The sequence below is a fragment of the Bufo gargarizans genome, chromosome 7 (assembly GCF_014858855.1).
Source record: "Bufo gargarizans isolate SCDJY-AF-19 chromosome 7, ASM1485885v1, whole genome shotgun sequence".
Classification (NCBI taxonomy): domain Eukaryota; kingdom Metazoa; phylum Chordata; class Amphibia; order Anura; family Bufonidae; genus Bufo; species Bufo gargarizans.
This window is the reverse complement of record NC_058086.1, coordinates 107,438,131-107,457,358: the sequence shown is the minus strand read 5'-3', so window position 1 is coordinate 107,457,358 and position 19,228 is coordinate 107,438,131. Positions and strand designations below refer to the sequence as shown.

At 41.2% G+C, this 19,228-nt stretch overlaps 1 protein-coding gene across 4 annotated transcripts in view; it reads left to right on the top strand.

Annotated features, from left to right (window-relative positions):
* Positions 1–19,228, top strand: part of SELL (selectin L) — a 982,371-nt gene that overhangs the window by 593,224 nt on the left and 369,919 nt on the right. For 3 of the 4 annotated variants that reach the window (XM_044300880.1, XM_044300879.1, XM_044300878.1), the window contains exon 7: positions 15,364–15,549. The exons of the other annotated variant lie outside the window; for it this stretch is intronic. In XM_044300880.1, the coding sequence (XP_044156815.1) occupies positions 15,364–15,549 (186 nt within the window). The remainder of the gene's footprint in view (positions 1–15,363; positions 15,550–19,228) is intronic. 4 annotated transcript variants of the gene reach the window in all.

The window sequence follows — 19,228 nt, the reverse complement described above, 5'->3', positions numbered from 1 at the left end:
TCATTCGGCCATTTCAGACTTCCTTTCACGGTTAGATCTCCCCAAACTAAATCTCAACTTCCATGTGTCTCTACTCAAGCCTTTCTCGATAGAAGAGGTATGATCCACACTAAAGAGATGCCCTAAGAATAAAACCCCGGGCCCTGATGGCCTACCCTGTTCTTATTATAACTTTCTCTCCTCAGTTCTCCTCCCCCAGCTGACGGACACATTAAAATCCTATCTCTCAGGATCTGACATACCTCAACATGCTTTAGAGGCATACATCACTCTCATCCACAAAGAGGGCAAATACCCTGCAATTGTGGTAGTTACAGACCCATCTCACTCCTGAATACTGACCTAAAATTATACACCAACCTATTAGCTAACAGACTCAAACCTATATTACCCGACCTGATCTCGCCTGAGCAGGTCGGATTTGTGTCCGGAAGAGAGGGGAAGAACAATACTATGAGGATTCGCTCACTAATCCAAATAGTGTCCCATAGTAAGCAACCACTGGTTCTACTTGGGACCGATGCAGAAAAAGCTTTCGATAGGGTGGACTGGTTCTACATGAAACAAGTATTGTTACACTTAAAATTCCCCCAGGCCTTTATTGATGCGATCTTTGTTATGTACTCTAGACCTACAGCCAAACTATGCATTAATCAATCTCTTTCAGCCCCTTTCCATATAAATAATGGAACCCGTCAAGGTTGCCCACTTTCACCAATTCTGTTCTTACTATCATTAGAACCTCTCCTGGCAGCCATCAGAGCACACCCAGACATTAAGGGATTCGATGATGGCACCCGGACACACAACACGGCGGCATATGCTGATGACATTTTATTAATTCTGACTAATCCATCCTCCGCTTTCCCTGCTCTTCAATCGTTGCTTCAGGAATATGGACGAATTTCTAATTTTAAAATTAATACCACTAAATCGGAGGCCTTGGGTTTTAATTTGCATAGTAAGGAGACTGAACTACTTCAAACACTTTACCCATACTATTAGCCCAAATCTCACATCACATATCTCAGCCTGAAGATCAGCTCTACATGGAAAGACCTGTATGCAGTGAATTACGCCCCCATTCTATCAAAATTCAAACTGACCTTAGACTCGTGGTCCCTACCATTCTTATCATGGATGGGTCGCAATAATGTTACATTTTTGGGTCAAATTCACAAATTTTGGGGTGTAATATACCCCTCCTCTAAACAAGTTGACAGCTTAATAAATTTCAATAATTTTTATTTTACATTTTAGGGTGACAAAAAACAATTTTTTTTCTGTCATAGATCCCTGCTCTACCAAGTAGACAGGTTAATACATTTTATGTAATTTTTCTGTTATACTCTTGGGTTGACATTATACAATTTTAGACATGAATAAACCCCTGCTCTGCATAGGTGACAGGGAATAACATTTCTGAAATGCTTCTTTAATTGATGCGCGCCACCTCCTTTGATTCAATGCTTAAAATTAAACAAGTTGTTCCACATTTGCACTTCAATAATCTGTCCCACATTTCTACTATACTCTTTTGGCCCACATTTGCGCCTAATAGCTTTTCCCTATTTTATGTTATTTTAAATCATTTCCCTATCCACATTTGTTTGCAGAGCACTTTCCATGCTCTTAACCACAAATTGACAACATTTGCACCCCTTTAGCCCTTTCCATGATATTTTTACAGCCATTTTAGTGCTCAAAAGTTTGGGGTAAAGTTCGGGTCCCGAACCCGTCAAACCTAAACATCCAGGTGTCTGCTCAACTCTACTGCTGTTCTATTCTGTTATTAAAAAAACACCCGTTTTGGGCCAAATACTAAATTTGCGGCCTTTGCTGCATCTGTCAGTATGAGATACACGCATTAGATACTGCTGTTCTATTCTGTTATTAAAAAAACTACTTTAGGCCAAATACTAAATTTGAGGCCTTTGCTGCATCTGTCAGTATGAGATACACGCATTAGATACTGCTGTTCTATTCTGTTATTAAAAAAAATATATCTACTTTAGGCCAAATGCAATATTTGCGGCCTTGGCAGCATCTGTCAGTGTGAGATACAAGCTAGAAATACTGCAATAATATTCTGGGTTTAAAAAAAAAAAACTTTTTGGGTCAAAAAACTAAATTTGCAGCCTTTGCTGCATCTGTCAGTGTGAGATACACGCCTTAGATACTGCTGTTCTATTCTGTTATTTAAAAAATCTGTCAGTGTGAGATACAAGCTAGAAATACTACAATAATATTTTGGGTTTAAAAAACACACATTTTGGGCAAAAAATGTATTTGCTGCCTTTGCTGCATCTGTCAGTGTTAGATACAAGCTAGAAATACTGCAATAATATTCTTGGTTTAAAAAAACACCAAGTTTGGGCAAAACAATTCATTTTCAGCCTTTGCTTCATCTGTCAGTATGAGATACACGCGTTAGATACTGCTGTTCTATTCGGTTATTCAAAAAACACCCATTTTGGTCCAAATACAAAATTTGCGGCCTGGGCTAAATCTGTCAGTGTAATATACAAGCCTTAGATACTGCTAGGCCAAATGCTAAATTTGTGGTCTTGGCTGCATCTGTCAGTGTGAGATACAAGCTTGAAATACTGTAATAATATTCCGGGTTTAAAAAAACACCCATTTTGGGCAAAAAACTAAATTTACAGCCTTTTCTGCATCTGTCTGAACGTGTGTTTAGCACAGCAGGCGGCGTTATTACAGATAAGCACAGCCGTCTGTCCAGAGCCAATGTGGACACGCTCACATTCATTAAAATGAACCAGGCATGGATCCCACAGGACTTGTCCGTACCTTGTGCAGAATAGACATGTATACCGGCCTTACCCAGCCATTGTTATACTACAGCGCAATAGCTCATTGTTGTATTTTGGATATTTCCCACTTTTTTGGAGTGTACCATAATAAAAAATAATAATAATAATAACAAAAAAACTGTGTTGGCTACCTCGTCCTCCTCCACAGCCACTTCCACCTACACCACTACGTCCTCCGCCTCCTCAAACTCCTACTCTATATGGACCTCCACCTCATAAATCAAGATTTTTTTTTTATTTGTGCGTATTTTATGTCATTTCACTCATTTGTCTATTATATTTTCGGGTGAAATTCACCAATTTTTGGCTGTGATCTACCACTGTTATACCTAGTAGACAGGTAAAAATATTTCACTAATTTGTCTGTTACATATTCGGGTGAAATTCACAAATTTTTGGGTGTGATATACCCCTTCTCTTCATAATAGGCAAAAACATTTGATTAATTTGTCTGTTACATTCTCGGGTGAAATTCTCAAATGTTTGTGTGTGATATACCCTTGCTCTACCTAGTAGACAAATAAAAAAATTTTACTAATTTGTCTGTTACATTCTCAGGTGAAATTCACAAATTTTTGGGTGTGATATGCCCCTGCTCTACCAAGTAGACAAATAAAAACATTTCACTAATTTGTCTGTTACATTCTTGGGTGACATTTGACTATTTTTGCCGTGAATAAACCCCTGCACTGCATAGGTGATAGGGACCTAAATTTTAAAAAATCGTCTGTTACATTGTCAGGTAACATTTTACCAATTTTTCTGTATAGAAACCACTGCTCTGCATAGGTGACAGGGAATTAAATTTCAAAAGTTCTTTTTTAATTGACTGGCGCCACCTCCTTTACTTTTAAGCTTCAATAATTTGTCCCACTTTTCCGCTCGATCAACATTTTATTTCATCCATTGACCTTCCTTGGATGTGGTATCTCTTTCTCATGCTCCCTCTCCGGCGTAGAACCCTGATTCGCCGATAACCGGGATCAACATGGTAGGCACAGAAAAGAACATCGAGATATAAAAGATATCCAATAACAGGGCATCTTAAGGGTCCTGTATTATTATTTATCGTCACTACCACCCTGAGTCGAGAGTGGGTAATTGCTGCGCGCCCCCTCCTTAACTTAGAAGCTTTTGCTTCAATACTTTGTCCCACGTTTCCGCTCAATCACATTGAATTTCATCCATTGACCTCCCTTGGATGTAGTATCCCTTTCTCATGCTCCCTCTCCGGCATGGAACCCTGATCAACATGGTAGGCGCAGAAAAGAACATCGAAAGTTGATAGAGAAGATATCAAATTGGATCATGAACATCACAGGGACGTGCGACATGGTGGGGCAGTATGTGTGCACACACCTACACGTACTGACTGATGGGTCTGCCCCCTTCAACTTCTGGGTCTCCAAATTGGGCACATGGCCTGAGCTTGCCCTTTACGCCTTGGAGGTGCTAGCTTGCCTTGCAGCCAGTGTATTGTCTGAACGTGTGTTTAGCACGACTGGAAGGTGTTATCACAGGTTATATTTCCCAATGTTTTGGGGTGCACCTTAATTTAAACAAAAAAAAATAAAATAAAAATGTAAACCAAAAAACTGTGTAGGCTACTTCCTCCTCCACCGCCGCTTCCACCTACACCACCACATCTACTGCCTCCTCAACCTCCTACTCCACATGGACCTCGTCCTCCTAGATCAGGATTATTAGTTTTTATTTTTACATATTTTATGTTATTTAAAGTCATTTCCTTATCCAGAGCACTTGTCATGCTATTAACCACATTCTGCTGCCATTTTCAGCCGTCTAGCCCTTTCCATTACATTTTTAGAGCCATTTTAGTGCTCAAAAGTTTGGGTCCCCTTTGACTTCAATGTAGATTGGGTTCAGGTCCCGAACTCTAACTTTTTTGTGAAGTTCGGCCGAACCTGTCGAACCCGAACATCCAGGTGTCCGCTCAACTCGAAAGCTGGTGTATCGCAGGCCTCAATCAGTATTTTGTGGAAACAGGGGGGGAACTAACTCTTCTTAGGGAGAGAGCACCTTATTCAGTGTGAGGAGTCTTATAGACCATACATGCTCCTCTGGAATTCTTGAAGGGGAAGAAATGCAAATGAGCTCTTAACAAGCTTTGCCTCTAATGCCACCAGATGTATGACAGCTATCCTATAAGTCAATATTCAGCTCTTAAAATTAGCCTTGAGACACGATTTGGATATTAAATAAGCCAGCACCTCATCTGCAGACAGCTGTTTTGGGGTGATTGCCCCTCATCAGTGCAGAGCAGAGAGTACTGGCTTAACTGGGTAGGAGGCCTGTGTCCGAGCAAGGGGGGAACTAACTCTCCTTAGGGAGAGAGCACCTTAATCAGTGGGAGGAGACTTAATGAGCTCTTAAAATGAGCTGTTAACAAGCTTTATAATAATAATAATAATTTAATAAAATGTATTTATATAGCGCCACAATGTTCCGCAGTGCTTTACAAGTTCATAGGGTTCATATACAAAACAAAAATAACTGGATAATATGCAACTGAAACACTAGGAGTCAGGGCCCTGCTTGCAAGAGCTTACAATCTATGAGGAATTGGGGGCGACACATAAGGTAGTCATGTTTCAAGGCTGATTTTAAGAGCTGAACATTGACTAATAGGATAGCTGCCTTACATCTGGTGAGGGACAGAAAAGAAAAAAGAGGGGGTTAATCACCTGACTTCTCTGAAAGAGGATCAGGAAACTTAACTCGCAGGGCTTCAATAGGTATGGATACGACAAACTTTTACTAGAACTGTAAAAAAATGTTTAAAACATAAGGTAGTAAAATACAATGACCACCAGAATCTAAGTGGTTTGGAATCTATGCAATTTGAAAAGAAGGCTGCCGACGGGATATAACTAGCTAGGAAAGTGTACCTAGACAGGAATAGGCAGTTTGAGAAAAAAGATTTTTATCCCATAAGGAGGCGCCACTCTTCCGTTAGTAGTCAACAGAAATTCTAAATTTATAAAATTCTAAATTCATAAAAATTCTTTATAAAAGGTGATATTCATAACATAATTTTATCAGACTATAGATAAAATAAATTGTATATATTCAGCCAGTAGTATGTAAACCAAATCTATAATAAAAAACTTGGTTTATACTTACTTCACCCAGGAGGAGAGATGGGGGATAAACTCAAAACACCCCCAAACCCTTCCTCCTGCGCCTGGCTCGCTTCTAGAAAGTCAGGAAATAAACGGCAGTCCTTCAACTGGAACTTCTTGTTAATTCCTTTTATTGAGTAGTCAGGGTGGGGTGAGGAGAAGGCTCAACGCGTTTCGGGGATATATAAGTCCCCTTCATCAGGAGCATGTCTAATGGTGAAGAAACTAGCTTATTTAAATCAAATATGGCGCCAAAAACGGGTAGCACAGCGTCACTTCCGGTTTGCGTCCACCCCATGCATTCCAGCGTGGAACGCAAACCGGAAGTGAAGGCCAGCGCCCACCGAAAATGCAGACAAACATTGACAACTTCATCATAATACTTAGCCAGTATTCGGCTATAACAAGTGTGTCACGGTAAACAGGAATATCTTACAAACAATCGGCACACATTGGTTAATTTGTCCTCCGCCGGCTGCAGGTCCGGGACCGGAAGTGACGTAACAGGTATATAGAACCCAATAATGAGTATTTGCTGGAAGCCGGTAAATCAAACCCCTTAATCAATATTTGTGGGAAGCTGGTGTATCTCATGGCCTCAATAAATATTTGGTGGAAGCCGGTATATCAATCCCCTCTATTAGTATTTTGTGGAAACATGTATATAGAATCCAATAATGAGTATTTGCTGGAAGCCGGTAAATCAAAACCCTTAATCAATATTTGGTGGAAGCTGGTGTATCTCATGGCCTCAATAAATATTTGGTGGAAGCCGGTATATCAATACCCTGTATCAGTATTTTGTGGAAACATGTATATAGAATCCAATAATGAGTATTTGCTGTAACTTGGTAAATCAAACCCCTTAATTAATATTTGTGGGAAGCTGGTGTATCTCATGGCCTCAATAAACATTTGGTGGAAGCCGGTATATCAATACCTTCTATCAGTATTTTGTGGAAACATGTATATAGAATCCAATAATGAGTATTTGCTGGAAGCCGGTAAATCAAAACCCTTAATCAATATTTGGTGGAAGCTGGTGTATCGCAGGCCCCAATCAATATTTGGTGGAAGCCGGTATATCAATACCCTGTATCAGTATTTTGTGGAAACAGGTATATAGAACCCAATAATGAGTATTTGCTGTAACTTGGTAAATCAAACCCCTTAATTAATATTTGTGGGAAGCTGGTGTATCGCAGGCCTCAAACAATATTTGGTGGAAGCCGGTATATCAATACCCAGTATTTTGTGGAAACCAGTATATAGAACCCAATAATGAGTATTTGATCTGTTTTTCTGGGGGCAACAGGTATATCACACCAGTTGCAATTAGTTATTCCAATAGCATTTGTCTGTCTATCTAGCTACGATATCTCAGCAGAACCGCTAACAACTGCTGCACAATACAAATGCACTATAATATACTTTCTATGTTAGAAGGTATATTATAGGTATATTACACCCCTCAATTAGTTTGTTTTGGGGGGCAACATGTATATCACACCAGTTTCAATTACTTATTCCAATAGCGTTTGTCCCTCTATCTAGCTGCGGTATCTCATCAGAACCGCACACAACTGCTGCACAATACAAATGCACTATTATATACTTTCTATGTTAGGGCTCTTTCACACTTGCGTTGTCCGGATCCGGCGTGTACTCCACTTGCCGGAATTACACGCCGGATTCGGAAAAACGCAAGTGAACTGAAAGCATTTGAAGACGGATCCGTCTTCAAAATGCGTTTAGTGTTACTATGGCAGCCAAGATGCTATTAAAGTCCTGGTTGCCATAGTAGTAGTGGGGAGCAGGGGAGCAGTATACTTACAGTCCGTGCAGCTCCTGGGGCGCTCCAGAGTGACGTCAGAGCGCCCGATGCGCATGGATGACATGCCATGCGATCACTTCATCCGTGTGTGGAGCGCCCTGACGTCACTCTGGAGCGCCCGGGGAGCCGGACGAACGGTAAGTATCCTGCTCCCCCACTCCCCACTACACTTTACCATGGCTGCCAGGACTTTAGCGTCCCGGCAGCCATGGTAACCATTCAGAAAAAGCTAAACATCAGATCCGGCAATGCGCCAAAACGACGTTTAGCTTAAGACCGGATCCGGATTAATGCCTTTCAATGGGCATTAATTCCGGATCCGGTCTTGTGGCAAGTGTTCAGGATTTTTGGCCGGAGCAAAAAGCGCAGCATGCTCCGGTATTTTCTCCGGCCAAAAAACGTTCCGGTCCTGAACTGAAGACATCCTGTTGCATCCTGAACGGATTTCTCTCCATTCAGAATGCATTAGGATAAAACTGATCAGGATTCTTCCGGCATAGAGCCCCGACGACGGAACTCTATGCCGGAAGAAAAGAACGCAGGTGTGAAAGAGCCCTTAGAAAGTATATTATAAGTATATCACACCCCTATGTATGTCACACCTCTCGATAGCACACCTATTCCAGTCCTTAAAAGGACTTTTGTAGCCCTATTAGCTAGCATTTGGTGTCACTAACAGTCTGTCCCTGCTCCACACAGAAACCGTTCCCTACACTGACAAAAAACTGAATATAAAATGGCTGCCAGATTGGGTTTATTTACAGGGTACGGAGTGTGTCCATGTGCTGAAACGTCTCAATTGGCTGTCCTGTCCCACCTGATGGATGTGTCATGGGTCAAAGTTCGGTGCTATGCAAACAAATATGGCGCGTGCAAATTTTGCCATATGTTTGAATGTTCAGCGAATCGTGAACGAGCAAAGCTAGCCGCAAACCGCAAGGCCATCTCGAATTATAAACAAGTGCACATCAATAACTGAACAAAGCTCTTTAAAGGGAATCTGTCACCTGGTTTGAGCATATTAAGGTGTTACTACTGCCATGTACAATAAAATACCTTATTTCTTGCTTTAGTCTTCATTTTTTGTTTCATGGTTTCATTAGCGATAAAATCCACTTTTTAGGTTATGCAAATAAGTGTCCAAGGTGCCCAGAGGGGCAATATTATCCTTTTCTGGAGCCCAATAACTCCCCCGTACAGTGCCCAGCCTGCCTTCGTTTAGAGCCCAAGCATGCCTCTTCCAGCATAAGTAACTGCCCACACCCAAACTTGCTATCAAATCTCATGCAGGCGCAGTACCACGGACTGCCTGCGCGATGTAGAAGCTTCTGAGGGCAATAGCTTTAAATTTGTCATTGGGTTTGGCATATGCTCGGCGCATGCCCAGTGACACATTTGAAGCTGTTGCCCTCAGGAGCTTCTACAACACGCAGGCAGTCCACGGTACTGCGCCTGAGTGAGATTTTACATAGCGGAGAGGGACGGCGGCAAAGAGTTTGGGTGTGTGCAGTTACTTATGCTGGAAGAGGCGTGCTTGGGCTCTAAAGAAAGGCAAGCTGAGCACTGTTTGGGGGAGTTACTGGGCTTCAAAGAAGAAGAATAATGCCCCTCTGGGCACCTTGGACACATATTTGCATAACATAAAAAGTGGATTTTATCGCTAATGAAACCATGAAACAAAATATTAAGACTACAGAAAGAAATAAGGTATTTTATTGTACATGGCAGTAGTAACACCTTTATATGCTTAAACCAGGTGACAGATTCCCTTTAAGAACTCTTGGGTGTAATACATCTGGACCTGGATCCTTTTTCACATTCACATAGTAACATGGTACATAAGGCCGAAAAAAGACATTTGTCCATCCAGTCCGGCCTGTCATACTGCAAGTTGATCCAGAGGAAGGCAAAAAAAAAAAAAAAACTGTGAGGTAGAAGCCAATTTTCCCCACTTTAGGGGAATAAAAAATTCCTTCCCGACTCCAATCAGGCAATCAGAATAAATCCCTGGATCAACGACCCCGCTCTAGAATCTATAGCCTGTAATATTATTATACTCCAGAAATACATCCAGGCCCCTCTTGAATTCCTTTATTGTACTCACCATCACCACCTCCTCAGGCAGAGAGTTCCATAGTCTCACTGCTCTTACCGTAAAGAATCCTCTTCTATGTTTGTGTCAAATCTTCTTTCCTCCAGACACAGAGGATGTCCCCTCGTCACAGTCACAGTCCTGGGGATAAATAGATGATGGGAGAGATCTCTGTACTGACCCCTGATATATTTATACATCGTAATTAGATCTCCCCTCAGTCGTCTTTTTTCTAAAGTGAATAACCCTTATTTTGATAATTTTTCAGGGTACTGTAGTTGCCCCATTCCAGTTATTACTTTATTTGCCCTCCCCTGGACCCTCTCCAGCACTGCTATGTCTGCCTTGTTCACAGCAGCCCAGAACTGTACACAGTATTCCATGTGTGGTCTGACTAATGATTTGTAAAGTGGCAGGACTATGTTCTTATCACGGGAATCTATGCCCCTTCTGATGCAACCCATTATCTTATTGGCCTTGGCAGCAGCTGCCTGACACTGGTTTTTGCAGCTTAGTTTGCTGTTTATTAAAATTCCTAGATCCTTTTCCATGTCAGTGTTACCAAGTGTTTTACCATTTAGTATGTACGGGTGACTTGCATTATTCTTTCCCATGTGCATAACTTTACATTTGTCAGTGTTAAACCTCATCTGCCACTTATCTGCCCAAGCCTCCAATCTATCCAGATCCCTCTGTAATAGTATACTGTCCTCTTCAGTGTTAATTGCTTTACACAGTTTAGTGTCATCTGCAAAAATTGATACTTTACTATGCAAGCCTTCTACAAGATCATTAATAAATATATTGAAGAGAATAGGGCCCAATACTGACCCCTGAGGTACCCCACTAGTGACAGTGACCCAATCTGAGTGTGTACTGTTAATAACCACCCTCTGTTTTCTATCATTGAGCCAGTTACTTACCCACATACAGACGTTTTCTCCCAGTACGAGCATTCTCATTTTATATACTAACCTTTTATGTGGTACAGTGTCAAATGCTTTGGAGAAGTCCAGATATACGACATCCATTGATTCACCGCTGTCAAGACTAGAACTTACCTCCTCATAGAAACTGATTAAATTAGTTTGGCATGACCAATCCCTCGAGAAGCCATGCCGATATGGCGTTATTTGCTTATTTCCGTTAAAATGCTGTAACATAGCATCTCTTAGAAAACCTTCAAACTGTTTACCCACAACAGATGTTAAACTTACCGGCCTATAGTTTCCAGGCTCTGTTTTTGGATGCTTTTTGAATATTGGCACCACATTTGCCATGCGCCAATCCTGTGGGACATTCCTTGTCAGTATAGAGTCAGTATAGAGTTACCTTATTTAACAGCTTGGACCATTTTAAAGTTAGCCAACTGAGTATATTACTGGAAATTCTAACAGCCCTGGCACCACCAATATCAGCTCCTTCCTCTTCTTTTGCCTTTTCCTTATCTTCAGTGAGCATCCTTCTTTACTGTTAGGAGACATACTTTGCTTCGCTCTCTTTCGCCACCTTCTGTTTATTTTGTATTTTTACAGATTTTATCTCTTTTTTTTACAGATTTTATTAAAGGGGTTTTCCCATCTCAGGCAATGGAGGCATATTGCTAGGATATGCCCCCATTGTCTGATAGATGCGGGTCCCACGACTTGGACCCGCACCTACAATGAGAATGGAGCCAGGAAACGAACGGAGGGCGCAATGCGCAGCCTCCCTCCATTCATTTCTATGGGGCCGCCGAAAATAGCCGAGTGCTGGCTCGGCTATTGCCCTCTTCCCCATACAAATAAATGGGAGCATGGGCCGCGCATGCTCTCATTCTGGGGAAATTGGCCTTTTTAAAATTCAGTGTTTTTGCTCTCCCAGCCAGAGATTGCTTCTTATAATTCAGGTGGAGTATAAATGTATTGTCATCACTATTACCAAGTAATTATTTAATATAAAATACATTTTAAAAACCTAAACAATGACCATCACAAACGGATGAACATTTTTAACAAAAAACAATTGAAAAAATTATTTTTAGCTCAAAATGAGTACAATGGAAAAAAAAAAAATTAAAATCTCACAAAAGTGTACATAGCCTTTAAAATCTGTGCTTACAAGTGTTGATCGAGCATGCTTGGCCGAACACTAGTTCGGCTTGAACATCTCAATGCTTGGCACATGGCGGTATTCAGCCGAATACCGCATGTGCTCGAGTGCAATGCTCGAATCTCCTCCCCGCACGTTTGTTGGCTGCTACGCAGCCAATAAAGGTGCTGGTAAGTACTGCCCTTTACTGTAATGCCGTAGCCACGTTGGTTACTGGCATTACATTGATTGGCTGGCCGGAAAGCGTCATCGGGTGCTATATAGCACCCGATGACACATGTTCAGTTCAGTGTTAGTCAGGGAGAGCTGTGCTGAAGAAGGGAAAGATAGTGTAGGGAGTGAAACTTGTTATTTTGTTTGTTGAAAAACTTTTTAGAGACCCAAAAGTCCTTTTAAGGACTATTGCTCTGTGTGGCAGCAGCAATATATATTTTTAGCGCAACCTGCTCTAAGGCCTCTTTCATACGAGCGTGGCGTGTGAGGGCCCGATAAGATGCGGGTGCGTTGCGGTAAAATGCACGATTTTTCCGCGTGAGTGCAAAGCGTTTTAATGAGTTAAAAAATTTCCATATTTGGTACCCAGACCCAAACCCGGACAGACCCAAACCCGGACTTTATCACTGAAGTTTAGGTTTGGGTTCGGTGTTGTGTAGATTTTATTATTTTCCCTTATAACATGCTTATAAGGGAAAATAATAGCATTCTTAATACAGAATGCAAAGTAAATTAGGGATGGAGGGGTTAAAAAATAAAAAATAAAAGTTAACTTACCTGCTCCATAGCTGCAAAGCTGCACCACAGGTCCTTAGCCGGCAGCTCAACATTACAGAAGAAGACAGAGATCCGCAACTACGCGATCAAGTGGACTCGGTGAGTTATTTATTTTTTATTTTTAACCCCTCCATCACTATTTTACTTTGCATTCTGTATTCAGAATGCTATTATTTTCCCTTATAACCATGTTATAAGGGAAAATAAAACAGATCTGGTCCCCAGCCTGATCGTCACCTAGCAACCATGTGCGAAAATCGCACCGCATCCGCATTTTCTTGCAGATGCCTGCAATTTTCACGTGGCCCCATTCACTTCTATGGTGCCTGCGTTGAGTGAAAAATGCAGAATATAGAGCATGCTGCGATTTTCACGCAACGCAAAAGTGATGCGCGAAAATCACAGCTCATATGCACAGCCCCATAGAAATGAATGGGTCCGGATTCAGTGCGGGTACAATTGCATTGCACCTGCGCGGAATACTCGCCCGTGTGAAAGGGGCCTAAATTGCTAAAACTTTACAGACCCAAAAGTCCTTTTAAGGACCATTGTGTGTGGCAGCAAAATCAATTTTTAGCGCATCCTGCGCTAAATAGCATGCAATGGTTAGGCCACTGCAGACAGCGACATTATCTGCACTACATCTATTGTGTAACGTATGTGCATCCCAAAAATATCACTGATATCCAGTGTACTTTTTCCGTACATGGTGTCCCCTGTGGACAGTGACATTAGATGCACTACATCTTTTGTATAACGTTAGTGCATACGAAATATCAGTGACATTCCGTGTAATTTTTTTCGCCGCTGGTCACAGAGACATTATCTGCATTACATCTCCTGTTAATGTGTGCTCAGCCAAAAAATATCCAGTGTACTTTTTCTGTAGACTGTGTCCGCTGCGGGCAGTTAAATTACCTGCGCTACATCTCCTGTATAACGTTTGCATATCCGAAATATCTGTGACATTTAGTCAAATATTTTTGCTGCTGGTGGCAGCGACATTACCTGCGCTACATCTCCAGTATAACATTTGCCCATCCTAAATATCAGTGACATTAATTCAGTGTAATTTTTTATTATCCGGTGGTGACAGCGACATTACCAGCGCCAAATCTCCTGTATAACGTGTGCACATCCTAAATATCAGTGACATTCATTCAGTGTCATTTTTATTAGGCAGTGGTGGCAGCGACAATTCTTGCACTATACCTCCTGTATAACATGTGCGCATCCTAAATATCTGTGACATTCATTCAGTAAAAAATTTTATTAGGCGGTGGTGGCAGCGACATTACTTGCGCTATAACTCCTGTATAATGTGTGCGCATCCTAAATATCAGTGACATTCATTCAGCCAGGAGCGAGGGTTTACACTAAATATCAGTGACATTCATTCAGCCAGGAGCGAGGGTTTAGTGGCTGCACCCCCCCCCCCCCCTCTCCTCCTCCACCTCCTCCTCCACTTCCACCTCTTAATTATGTAGCACTGCAGTGGGGAAGCGGCAACAGGCCGCGCTGAAACTTATTTGCTTTTTGACAAACCGTACACTGCCGCAGAGCTGTGGCAGGAGATAAGGGACCAGACTGAGCTGTGGCTATCATCCACAAATTTTTTTAAATGGTCAGCTTGGCAGCAGGCCCTCCTCCACACAATTTTAAAAATGGTCAGCTCGGCAGCAGGCCCTCATCCACAAATTTTTTTTCAATGCTCAGCTCGGCAGCAGGCCCTCATCCACAAAATGTTTTACATGGTCAGCTTGGCAGCAGACCCTCGCCCCAAATTTTTTTTTAGATGGTCAGCTCGGCAGCAGGGTGTGTATAATGCACTCCTTTATGTGTAACAAAGAGTGTATTGGAGTGCCGGTTCCTTGTAATTTTTGGCAGCCCTTTCACGTAGTGTATAGGCTTTATGAGTATACTATAGGAGTCCCACTTACTGAACAATTGTACCACAATGTGAATGAGGCCCTCCTTTATGTGATATACAGGTTGTATCGGAGTGCCTCTTCCTTGTAATTTTTGGCAGCACTTGAACTTTATATGCAATTAAATAAACAGGAAAGAAAGTTTCCTAACAATTTTACCTCCAAAATCGATTTTATCTTCAGTTTTGTGCGCATTTTTGTCAGTCTGTAAAAGGGGCGTACTACTCGTACAACATCATTCCCAGCAGTGACCTGGGAGTCCAAGATGCATCCAGATATCCTTCCCAAACCATTTCAGTAGTGTTTCCATCAATGTCTGACATTTTCCAATGAACCAGACACCCTCCCCTCTTGAGTGCCTGGTTTAATGCTCGGGTTCTCCCATTGACTTCCTTTGTGCTCAGGTGCTCGGTGTTCTACTCGAGCACCCAAGCACTTTGGTGCTCGATCAACACTAGTGCTTACTCAAAGGTAGCCATGAAAGCATAAATATACTGTTCTATTGTCTATCCTGTTATTTGACCTCTACTGTTCTAATTGTGGATGTTCATACAGTGTTTGCCTGTTGATATTGATAACCCAAGAACAAGCACAACATTTTACATGACTGCAGCTCATGAGAATGTAGTATATCTATCTAATCAGAGCATAATATTTATTTCTATTCTAGTTCTTACTTGTGGGACTTTCAATTTTCCTCAAATCGGATCATTTACATGCATTCATCCATGGGCTGAGAATAGTTTTGGTTCCATGTGTAAATTCACTTGCTCAGAAGGGTGGACATTAAGGGGATCTAATGTAACAACCTGTGGATCTACAGGCCAATGGACAGAGGGCATTCCCAAATGTGAAGGTATTGTTTATTGAATATGTATTTGTATTACACCTTAAGGACTGCAAATAAATAGGTTAGCCTAATGATTTTCAAAGCAGAATCCATACAATAATCCTAAAGAAACAAATTTATAAATAAGAGGTATCAAATAAAATACTGTACATGGCTGCAAAAGTGAACGACATTCAACAATCAGGAGCAAAATCCAATAACTTTATTTGGGACAAGGATCACAGTACTCCAATGTCGAAAAACAAACATAATGTGTTTATTTACCTGTGTCCATAGCAAAAGTTCAACTTCCACATGCTTTTTCAAGCAATGTGATATACAAAAGGACAAAAATATATAACCAAATTGGGATGACATCATAATAAGATTAATTAAACATCATTAAAATAAAAATTTATGATAAAATACACATTGCAATAGTACATGACATCCAACATTCTTGTTAAAGCGATTTCCAAATACATCAGAATCACATACACTACGTGCAGAATTATTAGGCAAATGAGTATTTTGACCACATCATCCTCTTTATGCATGTTGTCTTACTCCAAGCTGTATAGGCTCGAAAGCCTACTACCAATTAGGCATATTAGGTGATGTGCATCTCTGTAATGAGAAGGGGTGTGGTCTAATGACATCAACACCCTATATCAGGTGTGCATAATTATTAGGCAACTTCCTTTCCTTTGGCAAAATGGGTCAAAAGAAGGACTTGACAGGCTCAGAAAAGTCAAAAATAGTGAGATATCTTGCAGAGGGATGCAGCACTCTTAAAATTGCAAAGCTTCTGAAGCGTGATCATCGAACAATCAAGCGTTTCATTCAAAATAGTCAACAGGGTCGCAAGAAGCGTGTGGAAAAACCAAGGCGCAAAATAACTGCCCATGAACTGAGAAAAGTCAAGCGTGCAGCTGCCAAGATGCCACTTGCCACCAGTTTGGCCATATTTCAGAGCTGCAACATCACTGGAGTGCCCAAAAGCACAAGGTGTGCAATACTCAGAGACATGGCCAAGGTAAGAAAGGCTGAAAGACGACCACCACTGAACAAGACACACAAGCTGAAACGTCAAGACTGGGCCAAGAAATATCTCAAGACTGATTTTTCTAAGGTTTTATGGACTGATGAAATGAGAGTGAGTCTTAATGGGCCAGATGGCTGGATTGGTAAAGGGCAGAGAGCTCCAGTCCGACTCAGACGCCAGCAAGGTGGAGGTGGAGTACTGGTTTGGGCTGGTATCATCAAAGATGAGCTTGTGGGGCCTTTTTGGGTTGAGGATGGAGTCAAGCTCAACTCCCAGTCCTACTGCCAGTTTCTGGAAGACACCTTCTTCAAGCAGTGGTACAGGAAGAAGTCTGCAAGGTAAGAAAAACATGATTTTCATGCAGGACAATGCTCCATCACACTCGTCCAAGTACTCCACAACGTGGCTGGCAAGAAAGGGTATAAAATCTAATGACATGGCCTCCTTGTTCACCTGATCTGAACCCCATTGAGAACCTGTGGTCCATCATCAAATGTGAGATTTACAAGGAGGGAAAACAGTACACCTCTCTGAACAGTGTCTGGGAGGCTGTGGTTGCTGCTGCACGCAATGTTGATGGTGAACAGATCAAAACACTATCAGAATCCATGGATGGAAGGCTTTTGAGTGTCCTTGCAAAGAAAGGTGGCTATGTTGGTCACTGATTTGTTTTTGTTTTGTTTTTGAATGTCAGAAATGTATATTTGTGAATGTTGAGATGTTATATTGGTTTCACTGGTAAAAATAAATAATTGAAATGGGTATATATTTGTTTTTTTGTTAAGTTGCCTAATAATTATGTACAGTAATAGTCACCTGCACACACAGATATCCCCCTAAAATAGCTAAAACTAAAAACAAACTAAAAACTACTTCCAAAAATATTCAGCTTTGATATTAATGAGTTTTTTGGGTTCATTGAAAACATGGTTGTTGTTCAATAATAAAATTAATCCTCAAAAATACAACTTGCCTAATAATTCTGCACTCCCTGTATAAAATGAGAAACAATGTGTACTTAAAGAGGACCTTTCATCGGTCCAAACATTGTGAACTAAGTATCCTGACATATACAGCGGTGCCCAGGGATCTCACCGCACTTACTATTATCCCTGGGCGCTGTCCTCCGGTATGTTCGGGGACTTGGTTATAGCAGGTGGAGTCTGCCCTTGTTCTCCTGGGCGTCTCCTCCTAGGCTGTAGCGCTGGCCAATCGCAGCGCACAGCTCACAGCCTACTATAACCAAAAGTCCTAAGTCTCCGCCTACTATAACCAAGTCCCTGAACATACTGGAGGACATAACGGGAGAACGGAGCAGCGCCCAGGAATAATAGTAAGTGCAGCGAGATCCCTAGGCGCCGCTGTATATGTCAGGATACTTAGTTCACAATGTTTGGACCGGTGAAAGGTCCTCTTTAACTACTTAATAAGCAATTAAGAAAATATATCAATAGGCGGGGGATGAGATACAATGACCAATGAGGAAGAGGTCAGATACAGTATTTCTGTATGAGTTTGTGCTAAGATTGCATATATATCGATCAAGCATTAAGTGCCAGTAAACTCACTTCTGGACACTGCATGACAAATAGGCCAAACTGCATGGGTCCAGCAACATCTTCCAAGTGTTATAGGTAACCAAGGACCAGTTGAAACAGCTGAATTAGCATATATGTGGCAGGCAGGTAGTTAGCAGAGGCATGTGCTCTGGATCCCTTCACTACTCTGGCTACCATATTAATTAAGCGAAAATTTATATAAACCCTAGATAGGCTCACATAAGAATAGAGGCAGAAAACAACATGTAAAAGGTAAACTGGCACATCCCAGTCGAGACCCATACCCAGAGGTTGAGAGACATCATTCGGAATCCCCAAACCAGGGGTGGAAACCTGAAGTGCCACATGCTGCACAAACGTGCACCACACCCCAGGAAAACTGGGTCTGAATCAGGGTCCTAAATTCTAGAAAGAGCAATTAAGCTAAAAATAAAGTCTACATATGGCAATGTTTCATCACCCAACAAAAGTGAAGATCCAATTGTGACATGCCAGCTCAACCATACTTTCAGATGTCAAATCAATGTATATACTGTAAATTAATAAAACATTAATTACATAATCAGTCCACAAAAAGAAGTGTCCGAAGTGCAAAAACAAAAAAGTAATCTTCCTTCTCAGATATAGTGAGATCCATATATTTATAAGAAACCTACATAAAAAAAAAAAAAAAAATTTAAAGCACAAAAATGTAAATGTACATAAATCACACCTCTACAGAGTCTAAGTAATAGGGGCCATAGGAAACTTAGGGCAATCTCTCTTTCCTTGCAACAATGTGTGATTTTAAAATCAACATGTAAAGAGGAACTGTCATCTCTATCCCAAAATGAAGCCAATGAAATCTACAAGTCGTCCCGCAAAAATCAAGGCATTACAGTTCCATAGAAAGAAAAAGGTTATGGGTCTTGGGATGTGGTGAAGCTTTTTAAAAGTTTTTATTGTGCAAAAGTAGTAAAATGTAAAAATAAAAACTTACATGCCTTTGGTATCACTGTAATTATACTGACCCAGAGAATAAAGTTATGTTATTTATGGCAACAAATGAATGTATAAAGTGAAAACTCATTGCCAGTGTTGCTGTTTTCACATCTTCCTCACA